A 27097-nucleotide genomic window follows, 5' to 3' on the forward strand; every position below is an offset into this window, starting at 1 on the left:
GGTTAATTGGATCCCAACAAAATTAACCCTAGCGTGTGTGTGTGTGTGTGTGTGTGTGTGTGTGTGTGTGTGTACGTACACGTGTGGTAGGGAATATAGACTGTAAGCTCCACTGGGGCAGGGACTTATGTGAATGGGCAAATATTCTCTGTGAAGTACTGCGGAATATGTGTGCGCTATATAACTAACTGGTAATAAATAATTTAAATAAATAGGAGAATATATGCTAAATAGTATTATATTATGCCACTACACTAGCAAAATTAATCGGTTGTGTTCAATCAAGACAGGCACGAAGGCTTTCAAAATGTACCTGGTAAAATAGAGCATGGCCAAATGAACATTGTATTTAGGAAAATGTTAAAAGATTATATTGTTATATAAGTGGCAACGATATCAAAGAAATATACTGAAATGTTAACAATTAAAATTACAACTCTCACTATTTTCTATGGAACAGCTTTATATACAACAATAACGTCCGATTTTACCATCTTCTGTCTTTAATGGGTTGGTACTTCTCTTACCGTAACTCATCCAAGAGCTCTTGCTGTTCCTTTTCAGCTTCCGCAACACGTGCAGCCCGACTGGCCTCATTAATGGCATTATCCACTTGCTCGAGGACTCCGCGTTCCAACACCTCCTGATCGTATACTGCCAATCCCAAGCCCTGCAGTTCCAGAGCTTGGTTTGCCACTTCCACAGCCTGGATCTGCTGGCGGTCAATCTGCAGCACAGACTGTGATTTACGCAGTGGCGCTTCAACAGTGTGAGATGGTAAGAGACAGGAGGAAGATGTTCCTGGAGTGTCATGGCCACCTTGTTGTATTGGTATGTCAGATGTTTCTTGGTGTTCTGTGCCTGGGGGAGTTTCCTCTGCCATTCTGTGTGGAGAAAGAGATGCAAGAAAATATGTCACAGTGCTTTCACTGAATTGGAGTCCCTATGTGTCCTGCTGGACACTATATATGGGCGGTATTCAACCCCTTCCACACCCGTTCTGTTTCTGCTGACGGGCGTGGTATAATCACTTCAGTTCGCTACCCACGGGGTAGCGAGGGCACCCAACCCTTTACGCAGGTAAACATGATAACTATGGGCGCAATAGGAGTAACAGGGATCACTTTAGAAAGGAGATTAGGCGTGATGTATCATTTGAATACCGCAGCTCCACAAGAGTCTATCACAGCAGTGCAATCTCATTTGGTGACATAATTCTTAGATTCACCGAGCTCAGTCTATATGTGCTTCAGACAAAACAATCAATGCAACTATCTAATATCTGTAGCAAAGTGAAGAGTCACTGATGCCTGGATAAGAAAACAAAATGACATTTACAGATATTTCATCTTCACTTTGGATAAACATTTTATTTTAAAATAAAAATAGCAGACCAGGTAATTATAGATGTTTAATATCCCATGAAATAAATGTATATGGAGATTTAGAGGGAAGTTGGCCTATGGCAACCAATCAGCACTGAAGTAACATCTATAATTTGCATACTATAAAATGATACAGAGCTGCTGATTGGTTGATGCAGCCACTTCTCCACTGGCTCACTTCTCCGCTCTTATCACTGCTTAGTAAATGTCCCCCTTAGACTCTAAAATAAACTGCAAGGGCAGATGTGGAGGTGAGAGTACTGGCTATAATAAAATGTTATTTGCACGTATAACCAATAAGAATTTCTGTGACCAGACGCCAATCAACTACATGATAATTTAACATACGCACAACTCTGCAAAGCCCACCTACACACCCCTCTGAGCTCTGCCTATGTGTGAACACCTAGTTATACATGTCCATTGACAAATGAAGTTCAGTACCACTTTCCATCACTAGTACTTACGTAAGCTTGGCACCAGAGTACACCATTTGTGTGAAAATGCACAGGATGCAGAACTAACTTGCGTTCAACTGTGCATCAGCCCAACAGTGACGGTTTACTGCCGCAGATAGACCTCTGCTGCCATGGTATACTTATGTTTGACCCAACATCTATGGCAAAGTATTGATCATCAATGGTTGCTCACAAATGATGGTTGATGGCCTTACCTATTCAGAAATGACCTTAGATACTAACACTTGTGTGACTATTACTAATAAGCTTAGAGGTGATCACCGGATAAAATATGGGGGGTAATTCCAAGTTGATCGCAGCAGGAAATTTTTTAGCAGTTGGGCAAAACCATGTGCACTGCAGGGGAGGCAGATATAACATGTGCAGAGAGAGTTAGATTTGGGTGGGTTATTTTGTTTCTGTTCAGGCTAAATACTGGCTGCTTTATTTTTACACTGCAAATTAGATTGCAGATTGAACACACCACACCCAAATCTAACTCTCTCTGCAAATTTTCTATCTGCCTCCCCTGCAGTGCACATGGTTTTGCCCAATTGCTAAAAAATGTCCTGCTGCGATCAACTCAGAATTAGGCCCAAAATATGTTTATTATGACCACTGTATTAATGTCAGTTTAATAAGCTAGAGCAGGCATTCCCACCCACGGTCCTCAAGGCACACCAACAGTGCAGGTTTTAGTGATATCCAGGCTGCAGCACAGATGGTTAAATCAAAATAACTGAGCTACTAATTAAGTCACCTGTGCTGAAGCCTGGATATCACTAAAACCTGCACTGTTGGTGTGCCTTGAGGACCGTGGTTGGGAATGCCTGAGCTAGAGGACTGCTGTTCTCTCACCGATGTACAGTACAGCACAGCACAGCAGTCATTTCTGCCCTATATCAGTCCTCATCTAAACAATAATACTTCTATAATCAGACCAAATGGACCTCTACCCACTTGGAACTACAATTCCCAGCTCTGGATGGCTGAACAAGTATTCCCGCAGTAGCTGAGAAATCATAAAGTGACCAGTCATCCAATTCATTGCGACCCTCTTGGTTTTAAGCACAGTAAGGATGGTCACCTCAGGATCCTGCAGATTAATCCGGGTGTTATTTTATATGGCCCCGGTATTACTGCTGCTCACTCCGATCCTGGTTCATGATCTCCTCCAATCCGGTTTATTAACACATGGTTGTATCGTTCTACACAGAACATCACACGCCGGAAGCAGATTTAGCAGAGATGCAGCAGCAGCCATTACTTTCACTGCATGAACCTGGTAGTGGCTATCGGCTAATAGAATGGTATTAGGGAATAAGCATAGTCTGGTACAGTATATAGACGAATTGATATAAATGAGTGATCCTGTGTTTATGATATAAGCCAATCTGGCTGGTGTCCGCACTCAGCAGGAGTCCGTATCAGTGAAAAGCAGCTGAGATCTCTGGTGTATTCCTTCATATTGCTACTTCGCTTGATATTAAGGGAACTATGTAATAAGCCATGGAGAGAGATAGTGGATGGAGATAAAGTACCAACCAACCAGTTGCTGTCAATTTTCAAACAGAGGGGCAGATGTATTAACCTGGAGAAGGCATAAGGAAATTATAAACCAGTGATATGTGCAAGGTGATAAAGGCACCAGCCAATCAGATCCAATATGTAAATTAACAGTTAGGATCGGATTGGCTGGTGCCTTTATCACCTTGCACATATCACTGGTTTATCACTTCCTTATGCCTTCTCCAGGTTAATACATCTGCCCCAATGGGGTCAATTCAATTCTCGCCAATGTGACTGTTTAGTTGGCGATGTATATACAATTCCTGACAATTTGTTCTCCCTATAGGTTATAATGGTCAGACCAATTCAATGAACTCGCGGGTGGGGAGAGAGTTCGAATTCCCGACAATTATAGACTTAAGATCTCCCTTTTTTTCTCTCATCCACCAAGGGGTGAGAGTTAACAAATTTTTGCTTTGAATTTAATACTAAGCTATTAGAAATGCTGTAAATAGGTCTAATTTTTCAATCCAACACATTTATATTCCCACTGGCTAGTTTAGCAAGTGGTTTGTCCCGCTCCCTTCTTAGTTGTTTCAACTAACATATCTTGCTGCAATAGAGGATTTCATCTGGAGGAAGGACAGAATGCACCTGACTGGAGTTTTAAGAGGACGCCGATCAAATCTTATCGTACAGTACATGATTACACAACTAGGACAGCGATGTGTTTTGTGCCGCAGCGCAAACAACATTGCAGCGGGGCAGTTATGTCAGAGAATGCTGGTTCTCCCTACAAAACAGCAGGTTTAAGTTGCGAGAACCGGCATTCTCTGATTTACGGAGCGCTAAATTGATTAGCTGCGGGAGACCCCTACTGGCACTATTCAATCCGTGCTGAAACTGAATTTACCCCTTCGAAAAACATTTTACTTAATTTAATATTATTTTCAGAATTTTTAAATAAAAAAACTTTTGGACTAGCGGTGCCGTGAAAAAAATTCTGATACTCAGTTGGTGATACAAAAAAGTTTGGAAAACCACTGCACTACTAAATAGAATAAAAAAAACACTTTACTACTGCTGCTACTCTACACCGCTCACCCTGCACACACTACAGTACTACTGCTAATCTCGACTCCCGGCACCACCTACAGTACACTACAGCCCCATACAAGCTCAATCTAGCACCAGCGACAGTGAAGCGCGGGGCCGCGCATTGCTATCGCTGTGGGGGTACACACGGAGAGATCCGTGCTCAACTTCTAAGCAACATAGTCAGATTGCTTAGAATTTAAGCACTGATCTGTGTGTGTACCCCCCTTACCTCTCACCCAATACACTACTTCACTCCCTTCCCTGCATAATCCGTCACTACCCTGCACACACTATCTTGCACCCCACTCCCAACACCTAGTACACTAGGCCAAACAATCGGTTGATCGGCAGTTCATGCTACCATGAGCAATTCCCAAAGTGAAAAGGGCAAACACATGTGCATGTCCACGCGTCTAGAGCTTCCCCAAAGAGAGCCTGACCTGTATAGGGTAGGGACTCCACACTTTTTCTGGATTCCGCGTCGGCCGACCACTGGCGCAGCCACAGTCCCCGACGAGCTGAAACAGACATGGAACAGATTCCCGCAGCCATGTAACCCAGGTCTTTCATGGATTCTACCATAAAACCTGCTGAATCATGTATGTTGCGTAAATATAATGCAACATCATCCCTATCCATCATACCCAAATCCTCAAGTAAGGTAGCCGACCACTTTACTATTGCCTTTGCAATCCATACACTAGCAATAGTGGGACGTAACATGGCCCATGAAGCAGTATACATTGATTTAAGTCTGTTAACATTTTTTCTATCAGCCGACTCCTTTAAGGCGGTAGATCCTGGAACAGGCAAAACCACCTTCTTTGAGAGTCTGGACACTGATGCGTCAACAATCAGCGGGTTTTCCCATTTTTTCCTATCCTCCTCAGGCAAAGGAAACGCCACCAGTACCCTTTTAGGGACCTGGAATTTTTTCTCAGGGTTTTCCCATGCTTTCTCAAATATAGCTTTCAATTCCTTTGACGCAGGGAAGGTTAGCGAGGCTTTTTTATTTTCAGTTAAAAAGGCCTCCTCAACCTGCTCAGGTGTGGTATCATTAACATTCAACACATCCCTGATAGCCTCTATCAACAATTGTACCCTCTTTGCAAGAGATGCGGACCCCTGCAACACATCTCCATCAGTCTGTGGTGTCAGAATCGGTATCCGTGTCATCTTGTGTGAAACGCACAAGCGCACGCTTATGGGAGTATATAGCAGAGCGTCCTGAGGTACCGGCAACCGGCCATACTGCCATAGAGCTCTGTAATTCCTGGGTTGCAGATTCATTACTTGCAACCCTGTCAGAAATCAAAGATTTGATAGAGGAAAACCACTCAGGCTCCCTTGCTGGTATCTGTGCTAAACCAGTGCTATCCTGATTACATGGACTGGGATCATCCTGGGAGGACAAACCCTCTGCAGCATATGACACGACACTGTGTCATATGCTGCGGAGGGTTTGTCCTCCCAGGATGATCCCATTCCATGTAATCAGGATAGCACAGACATAGCTAAAGGAGACCACCAAACACTCTACACACACACACACACACACACACACAAAACACACACACACACACACACGTGAGGGCAGACAGAGTCCCCCCCACCAAGAATGGCAAGAGAGACAGAGATTGGAGCCAACCCACACACAGCGCTTTTACCAAAGGGAGACCCCTTGACAGCGCTGACTTGTGCAGCTGACCCCCCCCTTCTACAACCCCCTGGTACCATTTACAGATAGTAGGAGTTGCTGTGGAGGGACCTGATTTCTCCTTCTCAGCGCTGTGCAGGCAGGAAAATGGCGCTGAAACGCTGCTGGGTTCGCTCTGAGGTGAAGCTCCGCCCCCTTAATGGCGCTGTCTTAACGCTCTTCATGGATTATACTGGCCTGAGGAATTAGTGCTGGCTGAGAGCCGGGGCCCCCTACAGGCTTCTGGACCAGTGTAGGGTGTCGCGCTGGCTCAGGGCGCCCGTCACAGCACCGCACCATGTACCACTGAGCCATCCCCGGAGCGCAGTTAATACTGCGTTCCTACCCTGTGCCGCCATCTTCAAACCGATCTCCCGCTTGCTAGGGGGGGTCGGTGTCTCACTTGCCACCGATTCTTCAGCTCTGCAAGAGGGTGGTAGCATGCTGCTGGGGCGAGCGGTCCCATTTGGCGGAAAACTATCAGACCCCTCTGGAGCTGTGTCCAGTCAGCGGAGACAGTGGCTCAGACCCCGCAGGGTGGACACTGCTCCCTCCCCCCTCAGTCCCTTGCTGCAGGGAGGCTGTTGCCAGCAGACTCTCTGTAAAATAATAAACTCTAAAAAATTACTTTTTCTAGGAAAACTCAGGAGAGCTCCCCTAGCTGTGACCGGCTCCTCCGGGAACATTTTCTAAACAGAGTCTGGTAGGAGGTGCATAAAGGGAGGAGCCAGCCCACACTCTAAAACTCTTAAAGTGCCAATGGCTCCTGGTGGACCCCAGCATCCTCTAGGACGCAAGAGAAAATAATAATAATATCATCATCATCATCAACAACTACTCTCGCAGCCAGCTAAGGTGGCAAGAAGAAATGTGTGAAAAGTCCGTGGTTTGGGCACCCTATGTGTGGGCAGGACTGTACGTGGATAACCTATTTGGGCTTGTGAAGAAAAGAAAAAATAAGAATTTACTTACCGATAATTCTATTTCTCGGAGTCCGTAGTGGATGCTGGGGTTCCTGAAAGGACCATGGGGAATAGCGGCTCCGCAGGAGACAGGGCACAAAAAAGTAAAGCTTTTACCAGATCAGGTGGTGTGCACTGGCTCCTCCCCCTATGACCCTCCTCCAGACTCCAGTTAGGTACTGTGCCCGGACGAGCGTACACAATAAGGGAGGCAATTTGAATCCCGGGTAAGACTCATACCAGCCACACCAATCACACCGTACAACTTGTGATCTAAACCCAGTTAACAGTATGATAACAGAAAGAGCCTCTTAAAGATGGCTCCTTAACAATATAACCCGAATTTGTTAACAATAACTATGTACAGTATTGCAGATAATCCGCACTTGGGATGGGCGCCCAGCATCCACTACGGACTCCGAGAAATAGAATTATCGGTAAGTAAATTCTTATTTTCTCTATCGTCCTAAGTGGATGCTGGGGTTCCTGAAAGGACCATGGGGATTATACCAAAGCTCCCAAACGGGCGGGAGAGTGCGGATGACTCTGCAGCACCGAATGAGAGAATTCCAAGTCCTCTTTTGCCAGGGTATCAAATTTGTAGAATTTTACAAACGTGTTTTCCCCCGACCACGTAGCTGCTCGGCAGAATTGTAATGCCGAGACCCCTCGGGCAGCCGCCCAAGATGAGCCCACCTTCCTTGTGGAATGGGCCTTAACAGATTTAGGCTGTGGCAGGCCTGCCACAGAATGAGCAAGTTGAATTGTGTTACAAATCCAACGAGCAATCGTCTGCTTAGAAGCAGGGGCACCCAACTTGTTGGGTGCATATAGTATCAACAGCGAGTCAGATTTTCTGACTTCAGCCGTCCTTGAAATGTATATTTTTAAGGCTCTGACAACGTCCAACAACTTGGAGTCCTCCAAGTCGCCAGAGGCCGCAGGCACCACAATAGGTTGGTTCAGGTGAAACGCTGATACCACCTTAGGGAGAAAATGCGGACGAGTCCTCAGTTCTGCCCTATCCGAATGGAAGATTAGATAAGGGCTTTTATAAGATAAAGCCGCCAATTCAGATACTCTCCTGGCGGAAGCCAGGGCCAGTAACATAGTCACTTTCCATGTGAGATATTTAAAATCCACCTTTTTCAATGGTTCAAACCAATGGGATTTGAGGAAATCTAAAACTACATTTAGATCCCACGGTGCCACCGGAGGCACCACAGGAGGCTGTATATGCAGTACTCCTTTAACAAAAGTCTGTACCTCAGGAACTGAGGCCAATTCTTTTTGGAAGAATATTGACAGGGCCGAAATTTGAACCTTAATAGATCTCAATTTGAGACCCCTAGACAATCCTGATTGTAGGAAATGTAGGAAACGACCCAGTTGAAATTCCTCCGTCGGAACACTCCGATCCTCGCACCACGCGACATATTTTCGCCAAATGCGGTGATAATGTTTCGCGGTGACTTCCTTCCTTGCCTTAATCAAGGTAGGAATGACTTCTTCTGGAATGCCTTTCCCTTTTAGGATCTGGCGTTCAACCGCCATGCCGTCAAACGCAGCCGCGGTAAGTCTTGAAAGAGACAGGGACCCTGTTGTAGCAGGTCCCTTCTCAGAAGTAGAGGGCACGGGTCGTCCGTGACCAACTCTTGAAGTTCCGGGTACCAAGTCCTTCTTGGCCAATCCGGAGCCACTAGTATTTCTTACTCCTCCTCACCGTATAATCTTCAATACCTTTGGTATGAGAGGCAGAGGAGGAAACACATATACTGATTTGTACACCCAAGGTGTTACCAGTGCGTCCACAGCTATTGCCTGTGGATCTCTTGACCTGGCGCAATACTTGTCCAGTTTCTTGTTGAGGCGAGACGCCATCATGTCTACCATTGGTCTTTCCCAACAGTTTATTAGCATGTGGAAGACTTCTGGATGAAGACCCCCCTCTCCCGGGTGTATATCGTGTCTGCTGAGGAAGTCTGCTTCCCAGTTGTCCACGCCCGGGAAGAACACTGCTGACAGTGCTATTACGTGATTCTCCGCCCAGCGAAGAATCTTGGCAGCTTCTGCCATTGCACTCCTGCTTCTTGTGCCGCCCTGTCTGTTTACATGGGCGACCGCCGTGATGTTGTCCGACTGAATCAACACCGGTTTTCCTTGCAGGAGTGGTTCCGCCTGGCTTAGAGCATTTTAGATTGCTCTTAGTACCAGAATGTTTATGTGAATAGACTTTTCCAGGTTCGTCCATACCCCCTGGAAGTTTCTTCCTTGTGTGACTGCTCCCCAACCTCTCAGGCTGGCGTCCGTGGTCACCAGGATCAAATCCTGTATGCCGAATCTGCGGCCCTCCAATAGATGAGCCTTTTGCAACCACCACAGAAGATATACCCTTGTCCTTGGCGACAGGGTTATTCGCAGGTGCATCTGAGGATGCGACCCTGACCATTTGTCCAACAGATCCCTTTGGAAAATTCTTGCATGGAATCTGCCGAATGGAATTGCTTCGTAAAAAGCCACCATTTTTCCCAGGACTCTTGTGCATTGATGTACAGACACCTTTCCTGGTTTTAGGAGGTTCCTGACAGGTCGGATAACTCCTTGGCTTTTTCCTCGGGAAGAAAAACCTTTTTCTGAACCGTGTCCAGAATCATCCCTAGGAACAGCAGACGTATCGTCGGAAAACAGCTGCGATTCTTGGAATATTTAGAATCCAGTCGTGCCGTCGAAGAACTACTTTAGATAGTGCTCTTCCGACCTCCAACTGTTCTCTGGAACTTGCCCTTTTTAGGTCGTGCAAGTAAGGGATAATTTAGATGCCTTTTTTCTTTGAAGAAACATCTTGTCGGCCATTACCTTGGTAAAAAGGCCCGGGGTGCCGTGGATAATTCAAACGGCATCGTCTGAAACTGATATTGACAGTTCTGTACCACGAACCAGAGGTACCCTTGATGAGAAGGACAAATTTTGGACATGGAGGTAATCCTTGATGTCCAGGGACACCATATAGTCCCCTTTTTTCCGGTTCGCTATCACTGCTCTGAGTGACTTTATCTCGATTTGAACCTTTTATGTAAGTGTTCAAAACATTTTAGATTTAGACTATGTGTCACCAAGCCGTCTGGCTTCAGTACCACAATATAGTGTGGAAAAATAATACCCTTTTCCTTGTCGTAGGAGGGGTACTTTGATTATCACCTGCTGGATATACAGCTTGTGAATTGTTTCCAATGCTGCCTCCCTGTCGGAGGGAGCCGTTGGTAAAGCAGACTTCAGGAAGCTGCGAGGAGAAGATGTCTCGACTCTCCAATCTTTACCCCTGGGATAATACTCGTACGATCTAGGGGTCAACTTGCGAGTGATCCCACTGCGCCCTGAGACTCTTGAGACTACCCCCCCACCTTGAGTCCGCTTGCACGGCCCCAGCGTCATGCTGAGGACTTGGCAGACGCGGTGGAGGGCTTCTTTTCCTGGGAAAGGGCTGCCTGCTGCAGTCTACTTCCCTTACCTCTATGTCTGGGCAGATATGACTGGCCTTTTGCCTGCATGCCCTCATGGGAAAGGAAAGATTGAGGCTGAAAAGACGGTGTCTTTTTTAGCTGAGATGTAACTTGGGGTAAAAAAGGTTGGATTTCCCAGCTGTTGCTGTGGTCCCCAGGTCCGATGGACCGACCCCCAAATAACTCCTTCCCTTTATACAGCAATACTTCCATCTGCCGTATGGGATCTGTATCACCTGACCACTGTCGTGTCCCTGACATCTTCTGGGAGATATGGACAACGCACTTATCTTGATGCCAGAGAGCAAATATCCCTCTGTGCATCTCACATACATATATATAGAATGCATCCTATTAAATGCTCTACATGAATAAAATATTTTCAGTCAGGGAATCCGACCAAGCCAACCCAGCACTGCATCTCCAGGCTGATGGCGATCGCTGGTCGCAGTATAACCACCGTATGTGTGTATATACTTTTTAGGATATTTTTCCAGCTTCCTATCAGCTGGCTCCTTGAGGGCGGCCGTATCTGGAGACGGTAACGCCACTTGATAAGCGTGTGAGCGCCTTATCACCCTAAGGGGTGTTTCCCAACGTACCCTAATTTCTGGCGGGAAAGGGTATAACGCCAATATTTGCTATCGGGGTAACCCTACGCATCATCACACACTTCATTTTATTTTATCTGATTCAGGAAAAACTACAGGTAGTTTTTTCACTCCCACATAATACCCTTTCTTGTGGTACTTGTAGTATCAGAAACACGTAACACCTCCTTCATTGCCCTTAACGTGTGGCCCTAATGAGAAATACGTTTGTTTATTCACCGTCGACACTGTATTCAGTGTCCGTGTCTGTGTCGACCGACTGAGGTAAATGGGCGTTTTTAAAACCCCTGACGGTGTTTCTGAGACGCCTGGACCGGTCCTAATAGATTGTCGGCCGTCTCATGTCGTCAACCGACCTTGCAGCGTGTTGACATTCTCACGTAATTCTCTAAATAAGCCATCCATTCCGGTGTCGACTCCCTAGAGAGTGACATCACCATTACAGGCAATTTCTCCGCCTCCTCACCAACATCGTCCTCATACATGTCGACACACACGTACCGACACACAGCACACACACCGGGAATGCTCTGACAGAGGACAGGACCCACTAGCCCTTTGGGGAGACAGAGGGAGAGTCTGCCAGCACACACCAAAAACGCTATAATTATATAGGGACAACCTTATATAAGTGTTTCTCCCTTATAGCATCTTTTATATATATACAATATCGCCAAAATCAGTGCCCCCCCTCTCTGTTTTAACCCTGTTTCTGTAGTGCAGTGCAGGGGAGAGCCTGGGAGCCTTCTCTCCAGCTTTTCTGTGAGAGAAAATGGCGCTGTGTGCTGAGGAGATAGGCCCCGCCCCTTTTTCGGCGGCCTCGTCTCCCGCTATTTTTGAAGTTAGGCAGGGGTTAAATATCTCCATATAGCCTCTGTGGGCTATATGTGAGGTATTTTTTGCCTCTAATAAGGTTTTTATTTGCCTCTCAGAGCGCCCCCCCCAGCGCTCTGCACCCTCAGTGACTGTTGTGTGAAGTGTGCTGAGAGGAAAATGGCGCACAGCTGCAGTGCTGTGCGCTACCTTTATGAAGACTCAGGAGTCTTCAGCCGCCGATTTTGGACCTCTTCTCTCTTCAGCGTCTGCAAGGGGGCCGGCGGCGCGGCTCCGGTAACCATCCAGGCTGTACCTGTGATCGTCCCTCTGGAGCTAGTGTCCAGTAGCCAAGCAGCAAATCCACTCTGCACGCAGGTGAGTTCACTACTTCTCCCCTAAGTCCCTCGTTGCAGTGATCCTGTTGCCAGCAGGACTCACTGTAAAGTAAAAAACCTAAGCTAAACTTTCTCTAAGCAGCTCTTTAGGAGAGCCACCTAGATTGCACCCTTCTCGTTCGGGCACAAAATCTAACTGGAGTCTGGAGGAGGGTCATAGGGGGAGGAGCCAGTGCACACCACCTGATCTGGTAAAAGCTTTACTTTTTTGTGCCCTGTCTCCTGCGGAGCCGCTATTCCCCATGGTCCTTTCAGGAACCCCAGCATCCACTTAGGACGATAGAGAAAATAAGAATTTACTCACCGGTAATTCTATTTCTCGTAGTCCGTAGTGGATGCTGGGACTCCGTAAGGACCATGGGGAATAGCGGCTCCGCAGGAGACTGGGCACAACTAAAAGAAAGCTTTTGGTCTAACTGGTGTGCACTGGCTCCTCCCTCTATGACCCTCCTCCAGACTTCAGTTAGGATACTGTGCCCGGAAGAGCTGACACAATAAGAAAGGATTTTGAATCCCGGGTAAGACTCATACCAGCCACACCGTATAACTCGTGATACAAAACCCAGTTAACAGTATGACAATAACTTAGCCTCTCAACAGATGGCTCAACAATAACCCTTTAGTTAAACAATAACTATATACAAGTACTGCAGACAATCCGCACTTGGGATGGGCGCCCAGCATCCACTACGGACTACGAGAAATAGAATTACCGGTGAGTAAATTCTTATTTTCTCTAACGTCCTAAGTGGATGCTGGGACTCCGTAAGGACCATGGGGATTATACCAAAGCTCCCAAACGGGCGGGAGAGTGCGGATGACTCTGCAGCACCGAATGGGCAAACTCTAGGTCCTCCTCAGCTTGTAGAATTTAGTAAAATGTGTTTGACCCCGACCAAGTAGCTGCTCGGCAAAGTTGTAGAGCCGAGACCCCTCGGGCAGCCGCCCAAGAAGAGCCCACCTTCCTCGTGGAATGGGCTTTCACTGATTTAGGATGCGGCAGTCCAGCCGTAGAATGTGCAAGCTGAATCGTACTACAGATCCAGCGAGCAATAGTCTGCTTTGAAGCAGGTGCACCCAACTTGTTGGGCGCATACAGGATAAAAAGCGAGTCAGTCTTTCTGACTCCAGCTGTCCTGGAAACATAAATTTTAAGGGCCCTGACTACGTCCAACAACTTGGAAGCCTCCAAGTCTTTTGTAGCCGCAGGCACCACGATAGGTTGGTTCAGATGAAAGGCTGATACCACCTTAGGGAGAAACTGGGGACGAGTCCTCAATTCTGCCCTATCCATATGGAAAATCAGATAAGGGCTTTTACATGACAAAGCCGCCAATTCTGACACACGCCTGGCCGAAGCCAAGGCCAACAACATGACCACTTTCCACGTGAGATATTTCAATTCCACGGTTTTAAGTGGCTCAAACCAATGTGACTTTAGGAAATCCAACACCACGTTGAGATCCCAAGGTGCCACTGGAGGCACAAAAGGGGGCTGAATATGTAGCACTCCCTTAACAAAAGTCTGAACTTCAGGTAGTGAAGCCGAAATCTGGACCTTAATGGAACCCAATTTGAAGCCCATAGTCACCCCTGACTGTAGGAAGTGCAGAAAACGGCCCAGCTGAAATTCCTCCATTGGGGCCTTCCTGGCCTCACACCACGCAACATATTTTCGCCAAATGCAGTGATAATGGTTTGCGGTCACTTCTTTCCTAGCTTTAATCGGCGTAGGAATGACTTCCTCCGGAATGCCCTTTTCCTTCAGGATCCGGCGTTCAACCGCCATGCCGTCAAACGCAGCCGCGGTAAGTCTTGGAACAGACAGGGCCCCTGCTGCAGCAGGTCCTGTCTGAGCGGCAGAGGCCATGGGTCCTCTGAGATCATTTCTTGAAGTTCCGGGTACCAAGCACTTCTTGGCTGTCAAAGTCAGAAAAATATCACGATGCACACTGCCATATTTGCACCTCATACAGGTCCGCGCTGCGCATGCGTGCGCTCTCCCGTGCGTGCGCATACTCGCTGTTGCGGGCACCCGCAGGCGCACGGTATGTGCATTTACGGTAGAGTTTATGTGTTCGTAGCGTGCGACTCAATCGTTACATATTTTAACCATATAATGTATTTTGTAGATCATGGTCCCTTTGATAGATTCTGAAAGTTTAGTTAATATAGCATGTTCATGGACAGAGAGATCCCTCTTTGTTTGATACGAAGGGTCAGACAGGGGTCATATAGTGGTGTTTAGTATCCATCGGAAGAGTATTTAATTAGCAATATTCCGGTGTTGGTTTGAAGCGAATTAATCGCTCGTGCGAATAGTTATGGACATAAGAAGTTTATGTCCATTTACTATTATTTGCACTTACTTATCCATGCGGCGGGAAACCTAGTTTCCCACCCACCTGAGCAGTTGGAAATTGTCACAGCCCACCTGTATGAATCAACCTATGACCTTTTGTTTTAATGCGAAGACAAATTCCTGTGTCCAATGAACAACAAGATTGTAGGGACCATTGAATTGTATTGTGTGTGGGGCATAAATAGACAAGCCGATCATATCCAGCTCACTCTCTTCAACGGTTCTCATTGCTGATAATCGGGAGCTGGATATCGAGGTGCATGCGATCGTTCCCCTTGTGCGTAAGTTTTTCTCCGCAACCATATTGTCTTTGTTGTTATTGTGGGCCATATCTCTCTCTCTCTCTCTCCTCTTTCTCTCTCATTTTTCCTTAAACGTAATAGTATTGTATTGTATTTCCTGTGTAGTTATCTGGTTAGTTAGTCTATGTTATATTGTAGTGTATGACTTGTACTGTATTATTCTTTTTGCAAGTATAACATCCATATAAGGCGTTAGACCCTAAGCCCGGTAGTTGTGTATTTCTTATAGTGTTAAGTATTCCCAGAGCGTCGGTGACGCTCTAACAGCTTTTAAGTTAATAAGGTTACACTGTGTTGCATCTACATCCTATCTCTACACTAAGGTTTTACTGCATATTACATTGTTTATGGTTTAGATAATAAGATTTTACTTACCGATAAATCTATTTCTCGGAGTCCGTAGTGGATGCTGGGGTTCCTGAAAGGACCATGGGGAATAGCGGCTCCGCAGGAGACAGGGCACAAAAAGTAAAGCTTTTTCCGATCAGGTGGTGTGCACTGGCTCCTCCCCCTATGACCCTCCTCCAGACTCCAGTTAGGTACTGTGCCCGGACGAGCGTACACAATAAGGGAGGATTTTGAATCCCGGGTAAGACTCATACCAGCCACACCAATCACACCGTACAACTTGTGATCTAAACCCAGTTAACAGTATGATAACAGCGGAGCCTCTGAAAGATGGCTTCCTTCAACAATAACCCGAATTAGTTAACAATAACTATGTACAATTTATGCAGATAATCCGCACTTGGGATGCGCGCACAGCATCCACTACGGACTCCGAGAAATAGATTTATCGGTAAGTAAAATCTTATTTTCTCTATCGTCCTAGTGGATGCTGGGGTTCCTGAAAGGACCATGGGGATTATACCAAAGCTCCCAAACGGGCGGGAGAGTGCGGATGACTCTGCAGCACCGAATGAGAGAACTCCAGGTCCTCCTTAGCCAGAGTATCAAATTTGTAAAATTTTACAAACGTGTTCTCCCCTGACCACGTAGCTGCTCGGCAAAGTTGTAATGCCGAGACCCCTCGGGCAGCCGCCCAAGATGAGCCCACCTTCCTTGTGGAGTGGGCCTTTACAGATTTAGGCTGTGGCAGGCCTGCCACAGAATGTGCAAGTTGGATTGTGCTACAGATCCAACGAGCAATCGTCTGCTTAGACGCAGGAGCACCCATCTTGTTGGGTGCATACAATATAAACAACGAGTCAGATTTTCTGACTCCAGCTGTCCTTGCAATATATATTTTTAATGCTCTGACAACGTCCAGTAACTTGGAGTCTTCCAAGTCACTTGTAGCCGCAGGCACTACAATAGGCTGGTTCAGATGAAATGCTGACACCACCTTAGGGAGAAAATGCGGACGAGTCCGCAGTTCTGCCCTGTCCGAATGGAAAATCAGATATGGGCTTTTGTAAGATAAAGCTGCCAATTCTGACACTCTCCTGGCAGAAGCCAGGGCTAGAAGCATGGTCACTTTCCATGTGAGATATTTCAAATCCACCTTTTTTAGTGGTTCAAACCAATGAGATTTTAGGAAGTCCAAAACCACATTGAGATCCCACGGTGCCACTGGAGGCACCACAGGAGGCTGTATATGCAGCACTCCCTTAACAAAGGTCTGGACTTCAGGGACTGAAGCCAATTCTTTTTGAAAGAAAATCGACAGGGCCGAAATTTGAACCTTAATAGATCCCAATTTGAGACCCATTAACAATCCTGATTGCAGGAAATGTAGGAATCGACCCAGTTGAAATTCCTCCGTCGGAGCACTCCGATCTTCGCACCACGCAACATATTTTCGCCAAATTCGGTGATAATGTTGCACGGTTACTTCCTTCCTTGCTTTAATCAAAGTAGGAATGACTTCTTCCGGCATGCCTTTTTCCTTTAGGATCCGGCGTTCAACCGCCATGCCGTCAAACGCAGCCGCGGTAAGTCTTGAAACAGACAGGGACCCTGCTGAAGCAAGTCCCTCCTTAGAGGTAGAGGCCACGGATCTTCCGTGATCATCTCTTGAAGTTCCGGGTACCAAGTCCTTCTTGGCCAATCCGGAACCACTAGTATCGTTCTTACGCCTCTTTGCCGTATAATTCTCAATACTTTTGGTATGAGAGGCAGAGGAGGAAACACATACCCCGACTGGTACACCCAAGGCGTTACCAGCGCGTCCACAGCTATTGCCTGCGGATCTCTTGACCTGGCGCAATACCTGTCCAGTTTTTTGTTGAGGCGAGACGCCATCATGTCCACCATTGGTCTTTCCCAACGGGTTACCAGCATGTGGAAGACTTCTGGATGAAGTCCCCACTCTCCCGGGTGAAGATCGTGTCTGCTGAGGAAGTCTGCTTCCCAGTTGTCCACTCCCGGAATGAACACTGCTGACAGTGCTATCACATGATTCTCTGCCCAGCGAAGAATCCTTGCAGCTTCTGCCATTGCACTCCTGCTTCTTGTGCCGCCCTGTCTGTTCACATGGGCGACTGCCGTGATGTTGTCCGACTGGATCAACACCGGTTTTCCCTGAAGCAGAGGTTCTGCCTGGCTTAGAGCATTGTATATTGCTCTTAGTTCCAGAATGTTTATGTGAAGAGACGTTTCCAGGCTCGTCCATACTCCCTGGAAGTTTCTTCCTTGTGTGACTGCTCCCCAGCCTCTCAGGCTGGCGTCCGTGGTCACCAGGATCCAATCCTGTATGCCGAATCTGCGGCCCTCCAATAGATGAGCACTCTGCAACCACCACAGAAGAGACACCCTTGTCCTTGGAGACAGGGTTATCCGCAGGTGCATCTGAAGATGCGACCCTGACCATTTGTCCAACAGATCCCTTTGGAAAATTCTTGCGTGGAATCTGCCGAATGGAATTGCTTCGTAAGAAGCCACCATTTTTCCCAGGACTCTTGTGCATTGATGTACAGACACCTTTCCTGGTTTTAGGAGGTTCCTGACAAGCTCGGATAACTCCTTGGCTTTTTCCTCCGGGAGAAAAACCTTTTTCTGAACCGTGTCCAGAATCATCCCTAGGAACAGCAGACGAGTTGTCGGCATTAACTGGGATTTTGGAATATTCAGAATCCACCCGTGCTGTTTTAGCACTTCTTGAGACAGTGCTAATCCCATCTCTAGCTGTTCTCTGGACCTCGCCCTTATTAGGAGATCGTCCAAGTATGGGATAATTAATACGCCTTTTCTTCGAAGAAGAATCATCATCTCGGCCATTACCTTTGTAAAGATCCGAGGTGCCGTGGACAATCCGAACGGCAGCGTCTGAAACTGATAGTGACAGTTTTGTACAACGAACCTGAGGTACCCCTGGTGTGAGGGGTAAATTGGAACGTGGAGATACGCATCCTTGATGTCCAAGGATACCATAAAGTCCCCCTCTTCCAGGTTCGCTATCACTGCTCTGAGTGACTCCATTTTGAACTTGAACTTCTTTATGTACAGGTTCAAGGACTTCAGATTTAGAATAGGCCTTACCGAGCCATCCGGCTTCGGTACCACAAAAAGAGTGGAATAATACCCCTTCCCTTGTTGCAGAAGAGGTACCTTGACTATCACCTGCTGAGAGTACAGCTTGTGAATGGCTTCCAACACCGTCTCCCTTTCGGAGGGGGACGTTGGTAAAGCAGACTTCAGGAAACGGCGAGGTGGATCTGTCTCTAATTCCAACCTGTATCCCTGAGATATTATCTGCAGGATCCAGGGATCTACTTGCGAGTGAGCCCACTGCGCGCTGTAATTTTTGAGACGACCCCCCACCGTCCCCGAGTCCGCTTGAGAAGCCCCAGCGTCATGCTGAGGCTTTTGTAGAAGCCGGGGAGGGCTTCTGATCCTGGGAAGGAGCTGCGTGTTGCTGTCTCTTCCCTCGACCTTTGCCTCGTGGCAGATATGAATAGCCCTTTGCTCTCTTATTTTTAAAGGAACGAAAGGGCTGCGGTTGAAAAGTCGGTGCCTTTTTCTGTTGGGGAGTGACTTGAGGTAGAAAGGTGGATTTCCCGGCTGTAGCCGTGGCCACCAAATCTGATAGACCGACTCCAAATAACTCCTCCCCTTTATACGGCAAAACTTCCATATGCCGTTTTGAATCCGCATCGCCTGTCCACTGTCGCGTCCATAAAGCTCTTCTGGCCGAAATGGACATAGCACTTACCCGTGATGCCAGTGTGCATATATCCCTCTGTGCATCACGCATATAAAGAAATGCATCCTTTATTTGTTCTAACGACAGTAAAATATTGTCCCTGTCCAGGGTATCAATATTTTCAATCAGGGACTCTGACCAAACTACCCCCGCACTGCCCATCCAGGCAGTCGCTACAGCTGGTCGTAGTATAACACCTGCATGTGTGTATATACTTTTTTGGATATTTTCCATCCTCCTATCTGATGGATCTTTAAGTGCGGCCGTCTCAGGAGAGGGTAACGCCACTTGTTTAGATAAGCGTGTTAGCGCCTTGTCCACCCTAGGAGGTGTTTCCCAGCGCTCCCTAACCTCTGGCGGGAAAGGGTATAATGCCAATAATTTCTTTGAAATTATCAGCTTTTTATCAGGGGCAACCCACGCTTCATTACACACGTCATTTAGTTCTTCTGATTCAGGAAAAACTATAGGTAGTTTTTTCATACCCCACATAATACCCTGTTTAGTGGTACCTGTAGTATCAGCTAAATGTAACGCCTCCTTCATTGCCAAAATCATATAACGTGTGGCCCTACTGGAAAATACGGTTGATTCGTCACCGTCACCACTGGAGTCATCGCCTGTGTCTGGGTCTGTGTCGACCGACTGAGGCAAAGGGCGTTTCACAGCCCCTGACGGTGTTTGAGTCGCCTGGACAGGCACTAATTGATTGTCCGGCCGTCTCATGTCGTCAAACGACTGCTTTAGCGTGTTGACACTATCCCGTAGTTCCATAAATAAAGGCATCCATTCTGGTGTCGACTCCCTAGGGGGTGACATCCTCATATTTGGCAATTGCTCCGCCTCCACACCAATATCGTCCTCATACATGTCGACACACACGTACCGACACACAGCAGACACACAGGGAATGCTCCTAATGAAGACAGGACCCACTAGCCCTTTGGGGAGACAGAGGGAGAGTTTGCCAGCACACACCAAAAGCGCTATATATATATCAGGGATAGCCTTATAATAAGTGCTCCCTTATAGCTGCTTTGTTATATCAAAATATCGCCATAAATGTGCCCCCCCCTCTCTGTTTTACCCTGTTTCTGTAGTGCAGTGCAGGGGAGAGACTTGGGAGCCGTCCTGACCAGCGGAGCTGTGAGAGGAAATGGCGCCGTGTGCTGAGGAGATAGGCCCCGCCCCTTTTCCGGCGGGCTCGTCTCCCGCTATTTAGAAAAATTAGGCAGGGGTTAAATATCTCCATATAGCCTCTAGGGCTATATGTGAGGTATTTTTAGCCTTTATAGGTACTCATTTGCCTCCCAGGGCGCCCCCCTCCCAGCGCCCTGCACCCTCAGTGACTGCCGTGTGAAGTGTGCTGAGAGGAAAATGGCGCACAGCTGCAGTGCTGTGCGCTACCTTTAGAAGACTGCAGGAGTCTTCAGCCGCCGATTCTGGACCTCTTCTGACTTCAGCATCTGCAAGGGGGCCGGCGGCGCGGCTCCGGTGACCATCCAGGCTGTACCTGTGATCGTCCCTCTGGAGCTTGATGTCCAGTAGCCAAGAAGCCAATCCATCCTGCACGCAGGTGAGTTGACTCCTTCTCCCCTCAGTCCCTCGCTGCAGTGATCCTGTTGCCAGCAGGAATCACTGTAAAATAAAAAACCTAGCTAAACTTTTTCTAAGCAGCTCTTTAGGAGAGCCACCTAGATTGCACCCTTCTCGGCCGGGCACAAAAATCTAACTGGAGTCTGGAGGAGGGTCATAGGGGGAGGAGCCAGTGCACACCACCTGATCGGAAAAAGCTTTACTTTTTGTGCCCTGTCTCCTGCGGAGCCGCTATTCCCCATGGTCCTTTCAGGAACCCCAGCATCCACTAGGACGATAGAGAAATAAAGGTTTAACATTGTGAGCGTCTGCGCCGCTGGTGATCTCCTCGTGGTCCCGAGCGTCCGCTACGCTATAGCGAACCATTACGTTAGTCGGCAGCCAATAGCGTGCCTGCCTGTGATCTCTTGGCCGTGAGCGAACGTGACGCTTGAGCGTCTCGACCACGGCTAAGCGATTGTTACGCAACGTGCGTACCCTTACGGTGCTCCATACGTCAATAGCGTACAGTGTTCTTAGACCTCTTAAAGGGTTTTAAATAAGATAAATATTTAGCTTTGTCAATTGGCGGCTCGTCCTGTCCTTCACATATCTCTGCTAGGTAATTTCAGCAGACATTATCCATCAGCAAAGGGCGGGAGATCATATTCCTCGTAGTGCTGTCTGTATAAGCGTCTGCTTCGCTTAGTAAAGGGTGCTGAGGGAATCCGGAACCGGAGGTAAGAACAACACGCTAGTGTCTTTTAAAACTGTTTATTTCTGTCTTGCGTACGCACGCACATATCTGCATTTCTTTTTAATTCGTGTATTTTCATATCACTCTCCTGTTTGCCATTTTATAATTGATAAACGTGCTAAGAGAGATTTGTCGCTATTTCATAGTTAAAGTGTAAAAGTAATGCATTAAGGGATAAAGTGTAAAGCACACACGCAGCTCTACCTAAAGGTACAAGGAGAGATTGGTGTGGGGCTCGGTAGATGATCGAGGATCATCTACATTGATAAAAGTGTTAGTTGTGTTACGGTGGACATTGGCTTTGTGTACACGTGTCTCTAACAAAGGGCTGAGACTCGCGTACGCAAAGGCCGACGCACGCAGCGTAAATTACGCAACGGAGCGTCCGGGTACGCCCACGTAACTCAAATCACACGTTAGTGTTATATTTTAACAGGCGAAAAGGTGGCAACGCGATAAATAGCGCAAGTTTATTTTAGTGTCCGAAATTTAGACTAACAGATCCTTCTCCAAATTTACAACACATCTGGTTTAAAGAAAATTTCTGCGCAGAAATAGAAATAGAAACAAAAGTGTACATGTGATGAGTGAGTGTTTTGTATATATAAGTTTATACAATTTTCAAGGTTGAACCACAAGAAGTCGAGTTCTCGCAGAGGTACATGCATGTAAGTGTCGTACATGGTGGCTAGGGAGGCATCCCTTGTTAAATATAAAATTTGAGCAGTAGAGTAAAGCAGACCAGGAGGTCATACTGTAGCACAGACCAGGAGGTCCAGAACAGACCAGGAGGTCCAGGTACAGCAGACAAAGAAGTCCGCTATAGATAGAGATAAGTAGCACAACCCAGGGGGTTGGTGCAGAACCCATATAGGCCAATAAAGCTCTGGCTGAAGGAATTCGCAGCCGAAATTTTCGATTCCACAGGTAGCTCTGCACATAAGATTAGTTGCTTATGTGCTGAACGATTGTACCGCACGTAATTGTGTGCATTAGTTAGTCTGACCAGTACCATTTGTGTACGAAACCGGTCATAAACACTATTTGTACATTCTGACGTGATTTGTGTAATTTTTTATTTTCTAAAGGGAAGTTCGCTGGTCACTCAGGAATTGTCCAACAACCAATAGTTACTGGAAAGGGTCAATGCTCTGCGGAACACACTCACATGTTCCAGTAAATAGAGGTTCCTAGGGGCCCTGGGTCGAGTACGCCAGCGCTAAGGCAGTGTGTAGGTCGTATTGGTCGGCGTGGGCGAGTGAGTGGGGTACTCGGTAAACCGCCACCGTCAGCCTATCGTGAACATTTTGGTTTTTGTAAGGGTTCGCTGAAGACCCTGATTGAAGGTCAGAGGCGGTGAAAGCAACACCTGCAAGTTATGGGGGCCAATTGTTCAGGAAGGGGGCGATCAACCTCGGTTCGGGTTGATTCAGTGAACCGACCAGTCGGGTCGGCAAGGTACGTAATGTGTGAAAAATATGGTTCACACACAGAGGTTTTATGTGATGAATGGGAGAGAATGACAGTGCATGACGGGGAGAAATTCCCAAGAGTAGGTAGCTTTAGCCCAGAAGTGTTACAAAATTTAAGGAGGAGGACATGTCTCATTAAATCAACAAAGAGACGAATCCAACATTATGATTATTTGCAGTTATGGCAACAGGAGGGTGAAATACAGAGAGGATTGGCTCTGGCGGCGGGATCTAATCCTATCAAGAAATTGATAGCCACGGCCCCGCCGCCACCATACATATCAGGAGAGAAATTGGTTGCGGAGAATGACGCACTAGGGTGTAACAAACAAACACTTAGCAACTGTGTAAATGTTAATAAGTTAACCGATGCAAGTATTAACCCGTGCAAGTTGTACCCTGTTTTGAACTTTCCCCAGGAGTGTGATCAAGAGGACGAATCGGCAACAATATCAGCGCTCTCTCTATCAGCCACCATATCAGAAACTACAGTAGGCACGGCCCAACCCTTAAGATTAGTAACAAAGGCCCCTAGCGGAGGGACAGGTGAGGTCGTATCTACGGGTAAGTACGGCACCATACACTATGCTGAAACCATTTCACCACAGGCTGTAGAATCTACACAGAATGATGTTGCTAGACTTAATCCTGTTAGGGTGATAGCTGTTCCAAATGGGAAAACAGACACCACAGGAGTCACTCCCATTAGGAACATTGCCATGTACAGCCCGTTTTCCCGAATGGAATTAAGAACCATAGTGTCTGAATTCCCTGACCCTAGGAAAGACTTAGTTGCTAGCCAAAAATACATCAGAGACCTAGGGAACACTTTAGAGCCAAATAACAAAGACTGGCAGATATTGCTGAGGGCATGTTTACCTTCTAATGTCGACGCAGCTCAATTTTTAGCTGACTGTGGATTGGATCAGGATGTACCTCTTACAGATGTGTACAACAAAGATAATGTAAAAAGGATAAGTTTACAGTTAAGAGTATTTTCCAGCTGTAGTTAAATGGAACAAGATTTTCTCCATTAAACAAAAGGAGTCAGAAACTGCTGCAGAATATTTTCACAGGGCATTACTAGAAATGGCAAAATACACAGGCATAGAGGACATTAAAACAAACATAAACCATCGAGAAGTAGCAGTATCTGTACTAATGGATGGTTTAAAAGAGGCATTAAAGACAAGGGTGCAGACCACGCAACCATGTTGGCGAGGTCTGTCGGTGGCTACTTTGAGAGAGGCAGCTGTTGATCACGATCGGAATATCACCAGACACAGGGAATCACAAGGTGATAAATTAATGGCCGTAAGTATACAGGCCCTGACCACAAGGCAGCCTTTGTATAAATCACCAAACCCTGTGGGTAAGTCAAATGTGGTAACTTGTTTTTCTTGTCATAGACAGGGACACATGGCACGAGATTGTAGAGTGAAAAATTCACAAAACTCATATCAACCCCCTAGACAACGACACGACACACGACATTGGGAGCAGGGTCCGCAGAAACGGAGTTATGAGCCACATGCAGGGGAAACAAAAAGATACCCCCCGAACAGAGACTGGCAAGCCTCTGGTAGTTCCCATTTAACCCCTTCACAAATAGTTGCTGCCAGCGGGATTCAGGGAGGTCACCATACCCAATAGGGGTGTGGCCATACCTGTAATCTGCAGCCAGTAAAATTGATTGCAAGTCTTGGAAGTGAACCAGAAATTGCAATTGATGTAGCTGGTAAAACATTAAACTTTCTGGTAGATACGGGGGCGGCCAAATCAGTGATAAATTCGACAGTGGGCATGAGAACCACTGGTAAGACAATTCCAGCCATGGGAGTAACAGGAGTAGTCCAGCACTACCCTGTTAGCAAACCAGCCGAGATTACAATAGGGCCTTTACATACCAAGCATTCCTTTTTGCTGGCTGCATCGGCACCGACTAATCTCCTGGGAAGAGACTTATTGTGTAAAATGGGGTGCGTCATTTATTGTACTCCTGAAGGTGTATTCTTGGACATACCTGAGAATCACGCTCAGGAAGTGCGAGACATGTTAGACTCCCCATCAAAATTAATGTCACATACCATTATGACAAATAGGACTCCATCCCAAATAGAAGAAATGACATCCCAGATACCAGAGTCACTTTGGACTAAAGATGGACAGGACACTGGATTAATGGCAAACGTAGCTCCGGTAGTTGTACAAGTAAAAGATGGTAGGATAGCTCCAAAAATCCCACAGTACCCTCTGAAGCCAGAGGTGGAGTTAGGAGTTTACCCAGTAATAGAGCGCTTGCTACAACAGGGCATTCTGGTAAGAACATCCAGCACTGCCAATAGTCCCATCTTCCCTGTGAAAAAGAGTGGGGGGAGGGGTTACCGGCTAGTGCAGGATCTAAGGGGGATTAACAAAATAGTTGAGTCAGTTCCCAGTAGTGCCAAATCCAGCTGTCATCCTTATGCAAATCCCTCCCACTGCGAAATTTTTCACTGTTATTGACCTCTGCTCCGCTTTCTTTTCGGTACCTCTGCACCCTGACAGCCAATATTTGTTTGCATTTACATACAGAGGAGTCCAATACACATGGACTCGATTACCACAAGGTTTCATAGACAGTCCAAGTATATTTTCTCAGGCTTTGCATGATTGTTTACAGTCTTTCCAACCAGGGAGTGGATCAGTATTGATACAGTACGTGGATGATTTACTACTGTGTTCAGATTCATTGGAAGCCTCCCTGAAGGATACGAAACAGCTCCTGTTTCATCTTTCAGACACAGGACACAAGGTTTCCAAAGACAAGTTGCAATTATGCCAAACTAAAGTAAAATATTTGGGACACTGTCTAACACAAGGACTGAGACACCTGACCGCTGATAGAATTCAAGCAATTAGAGACATGACTCTGCCTCAAACCCAGCAACAGATCAGAACGTTTTTAGGAATGTGTGGGTATTGCCGTAACTGGATCCCAGGATTTTCCATTCTGGCATTACCTTTGCAGGAGATGGTTTCCTCAAACAAACCTGATCGGATTTCGCACACAGACGAGTCCGAGATGGCATTTGAGAGACTTAAACAGTGCCTAACGCAGGCGCCAGCATTAGGTATGCCAGACTATGGGAAACCCTTTGAGCTGTACGGAACAGAAAGTGCTGGTTGCGCGGCAGGCGTCCTAACCCAAAAGCACGGTGATGCCAGCAGGCCAGTAGCATACTACAGCGCTCAACTAGATACGGTAGCGCGATCCCTCCCCACATGCTTGCGAAGCGTTGCTGCGATAGCATTGCTAGTAACGAAAAGCGAAGATGTAGTGCTAGGTCACAACCTCACAATTCATACACCACATGCAGTGTCAGCCTTGTTAAATTCTGCCCAAACCAGGCACGTCTCATCAGCGCGGTTTACAAGATGGGAATTGGCACTAATGGCCCCCGTAAACATCACCATAAGGAGATGCAGTGCATTAAATCCTGCAACATATCTCCCAGGTGTGCCTGGACAGGCACAAAGGGTGGAGGATGAGAGTGGTGGGGAAGGAGGATTTAATACAAAGGAGGACACACATGATTGTATGGAATATTTGACCCAAAATTTTACCGCAAGGCCTGACATCAGTGACAACCCACTGGAAGATGTAGATCTAACTTTCTACACGGACGGTAGTTGTCACAGACAGTCAGACTCGGGAGACTTGTGTACTGGATACGCAGTCGTAGATGACCAAGGCACCATAGAAAAAGAACCGCTAGGCCCACCTCACTCAGCCCAGGTTGCTGAACTGGTCGCCCTAACCAGAGCATGTGAATTGGCTAAGGGCAAATCAGCCAATATCTACACCGACTCTAGATACGCATTCGGGGTAGTCCATGATTTCGGAGCCCTATGGCGCCTCAGAAACTTCATGACGGCAGCTGGTACACCGGTAGCGCATGCAGCTCACATCAAAAGGCTTCTAACAGCGATACAGGAACCCGACAGAGTGGCTGTTATCAAGTGTAAAGCACACACATATAGCAAGGACCCAGTATCACTTGGTAACAGCCGAG

The 27097-nt window shown here is 46.9% G+C and overlaps 1 protein-coding gene across 3 annotated transcripts in view; it reads right to left on the bottom strand.

Annotated features, from left to right (window-relative positions):
- ERCC6 (ERCC excision repair 6, chromatin remodeling factor) overlaps positions 1 to 27097 on the bottom strand; it is a 107676-nt gene that overhangs the window by 68746 nt on the left and 11833 nt on the right. For all 3 annotated transcript variants that reach the window (XM_063958604.1, XM_063958603.1, XM_063958602.1), the window contains exon 2: positions 528 to 884. In XM_063958604.1, coding sequence (XP_063814674.1) covers positions 528 to 883 — 356 coding nt within the window. In that variant the 5' untranslated portion in view covers position 884. The remainder of the gene's footprint in view (positions 1 to 527; positions 885 to 27097) is intronic.

This window comes from Pseudophryne corroboree, chromosome 3 (assembly GCF_028390025.1).
Source record: "Pseudophryne corroboree isolate aPseCor3 chromosome 3, aPseCor3.hap2, whole genome shotgun sequence".
Taxonomy (NCBI): Eukaryota; Metazoa; Chordata; class Amphibia; order Anura; family Myobatrachidae; genus Pseudophryne; species Pseudophryne corroboree.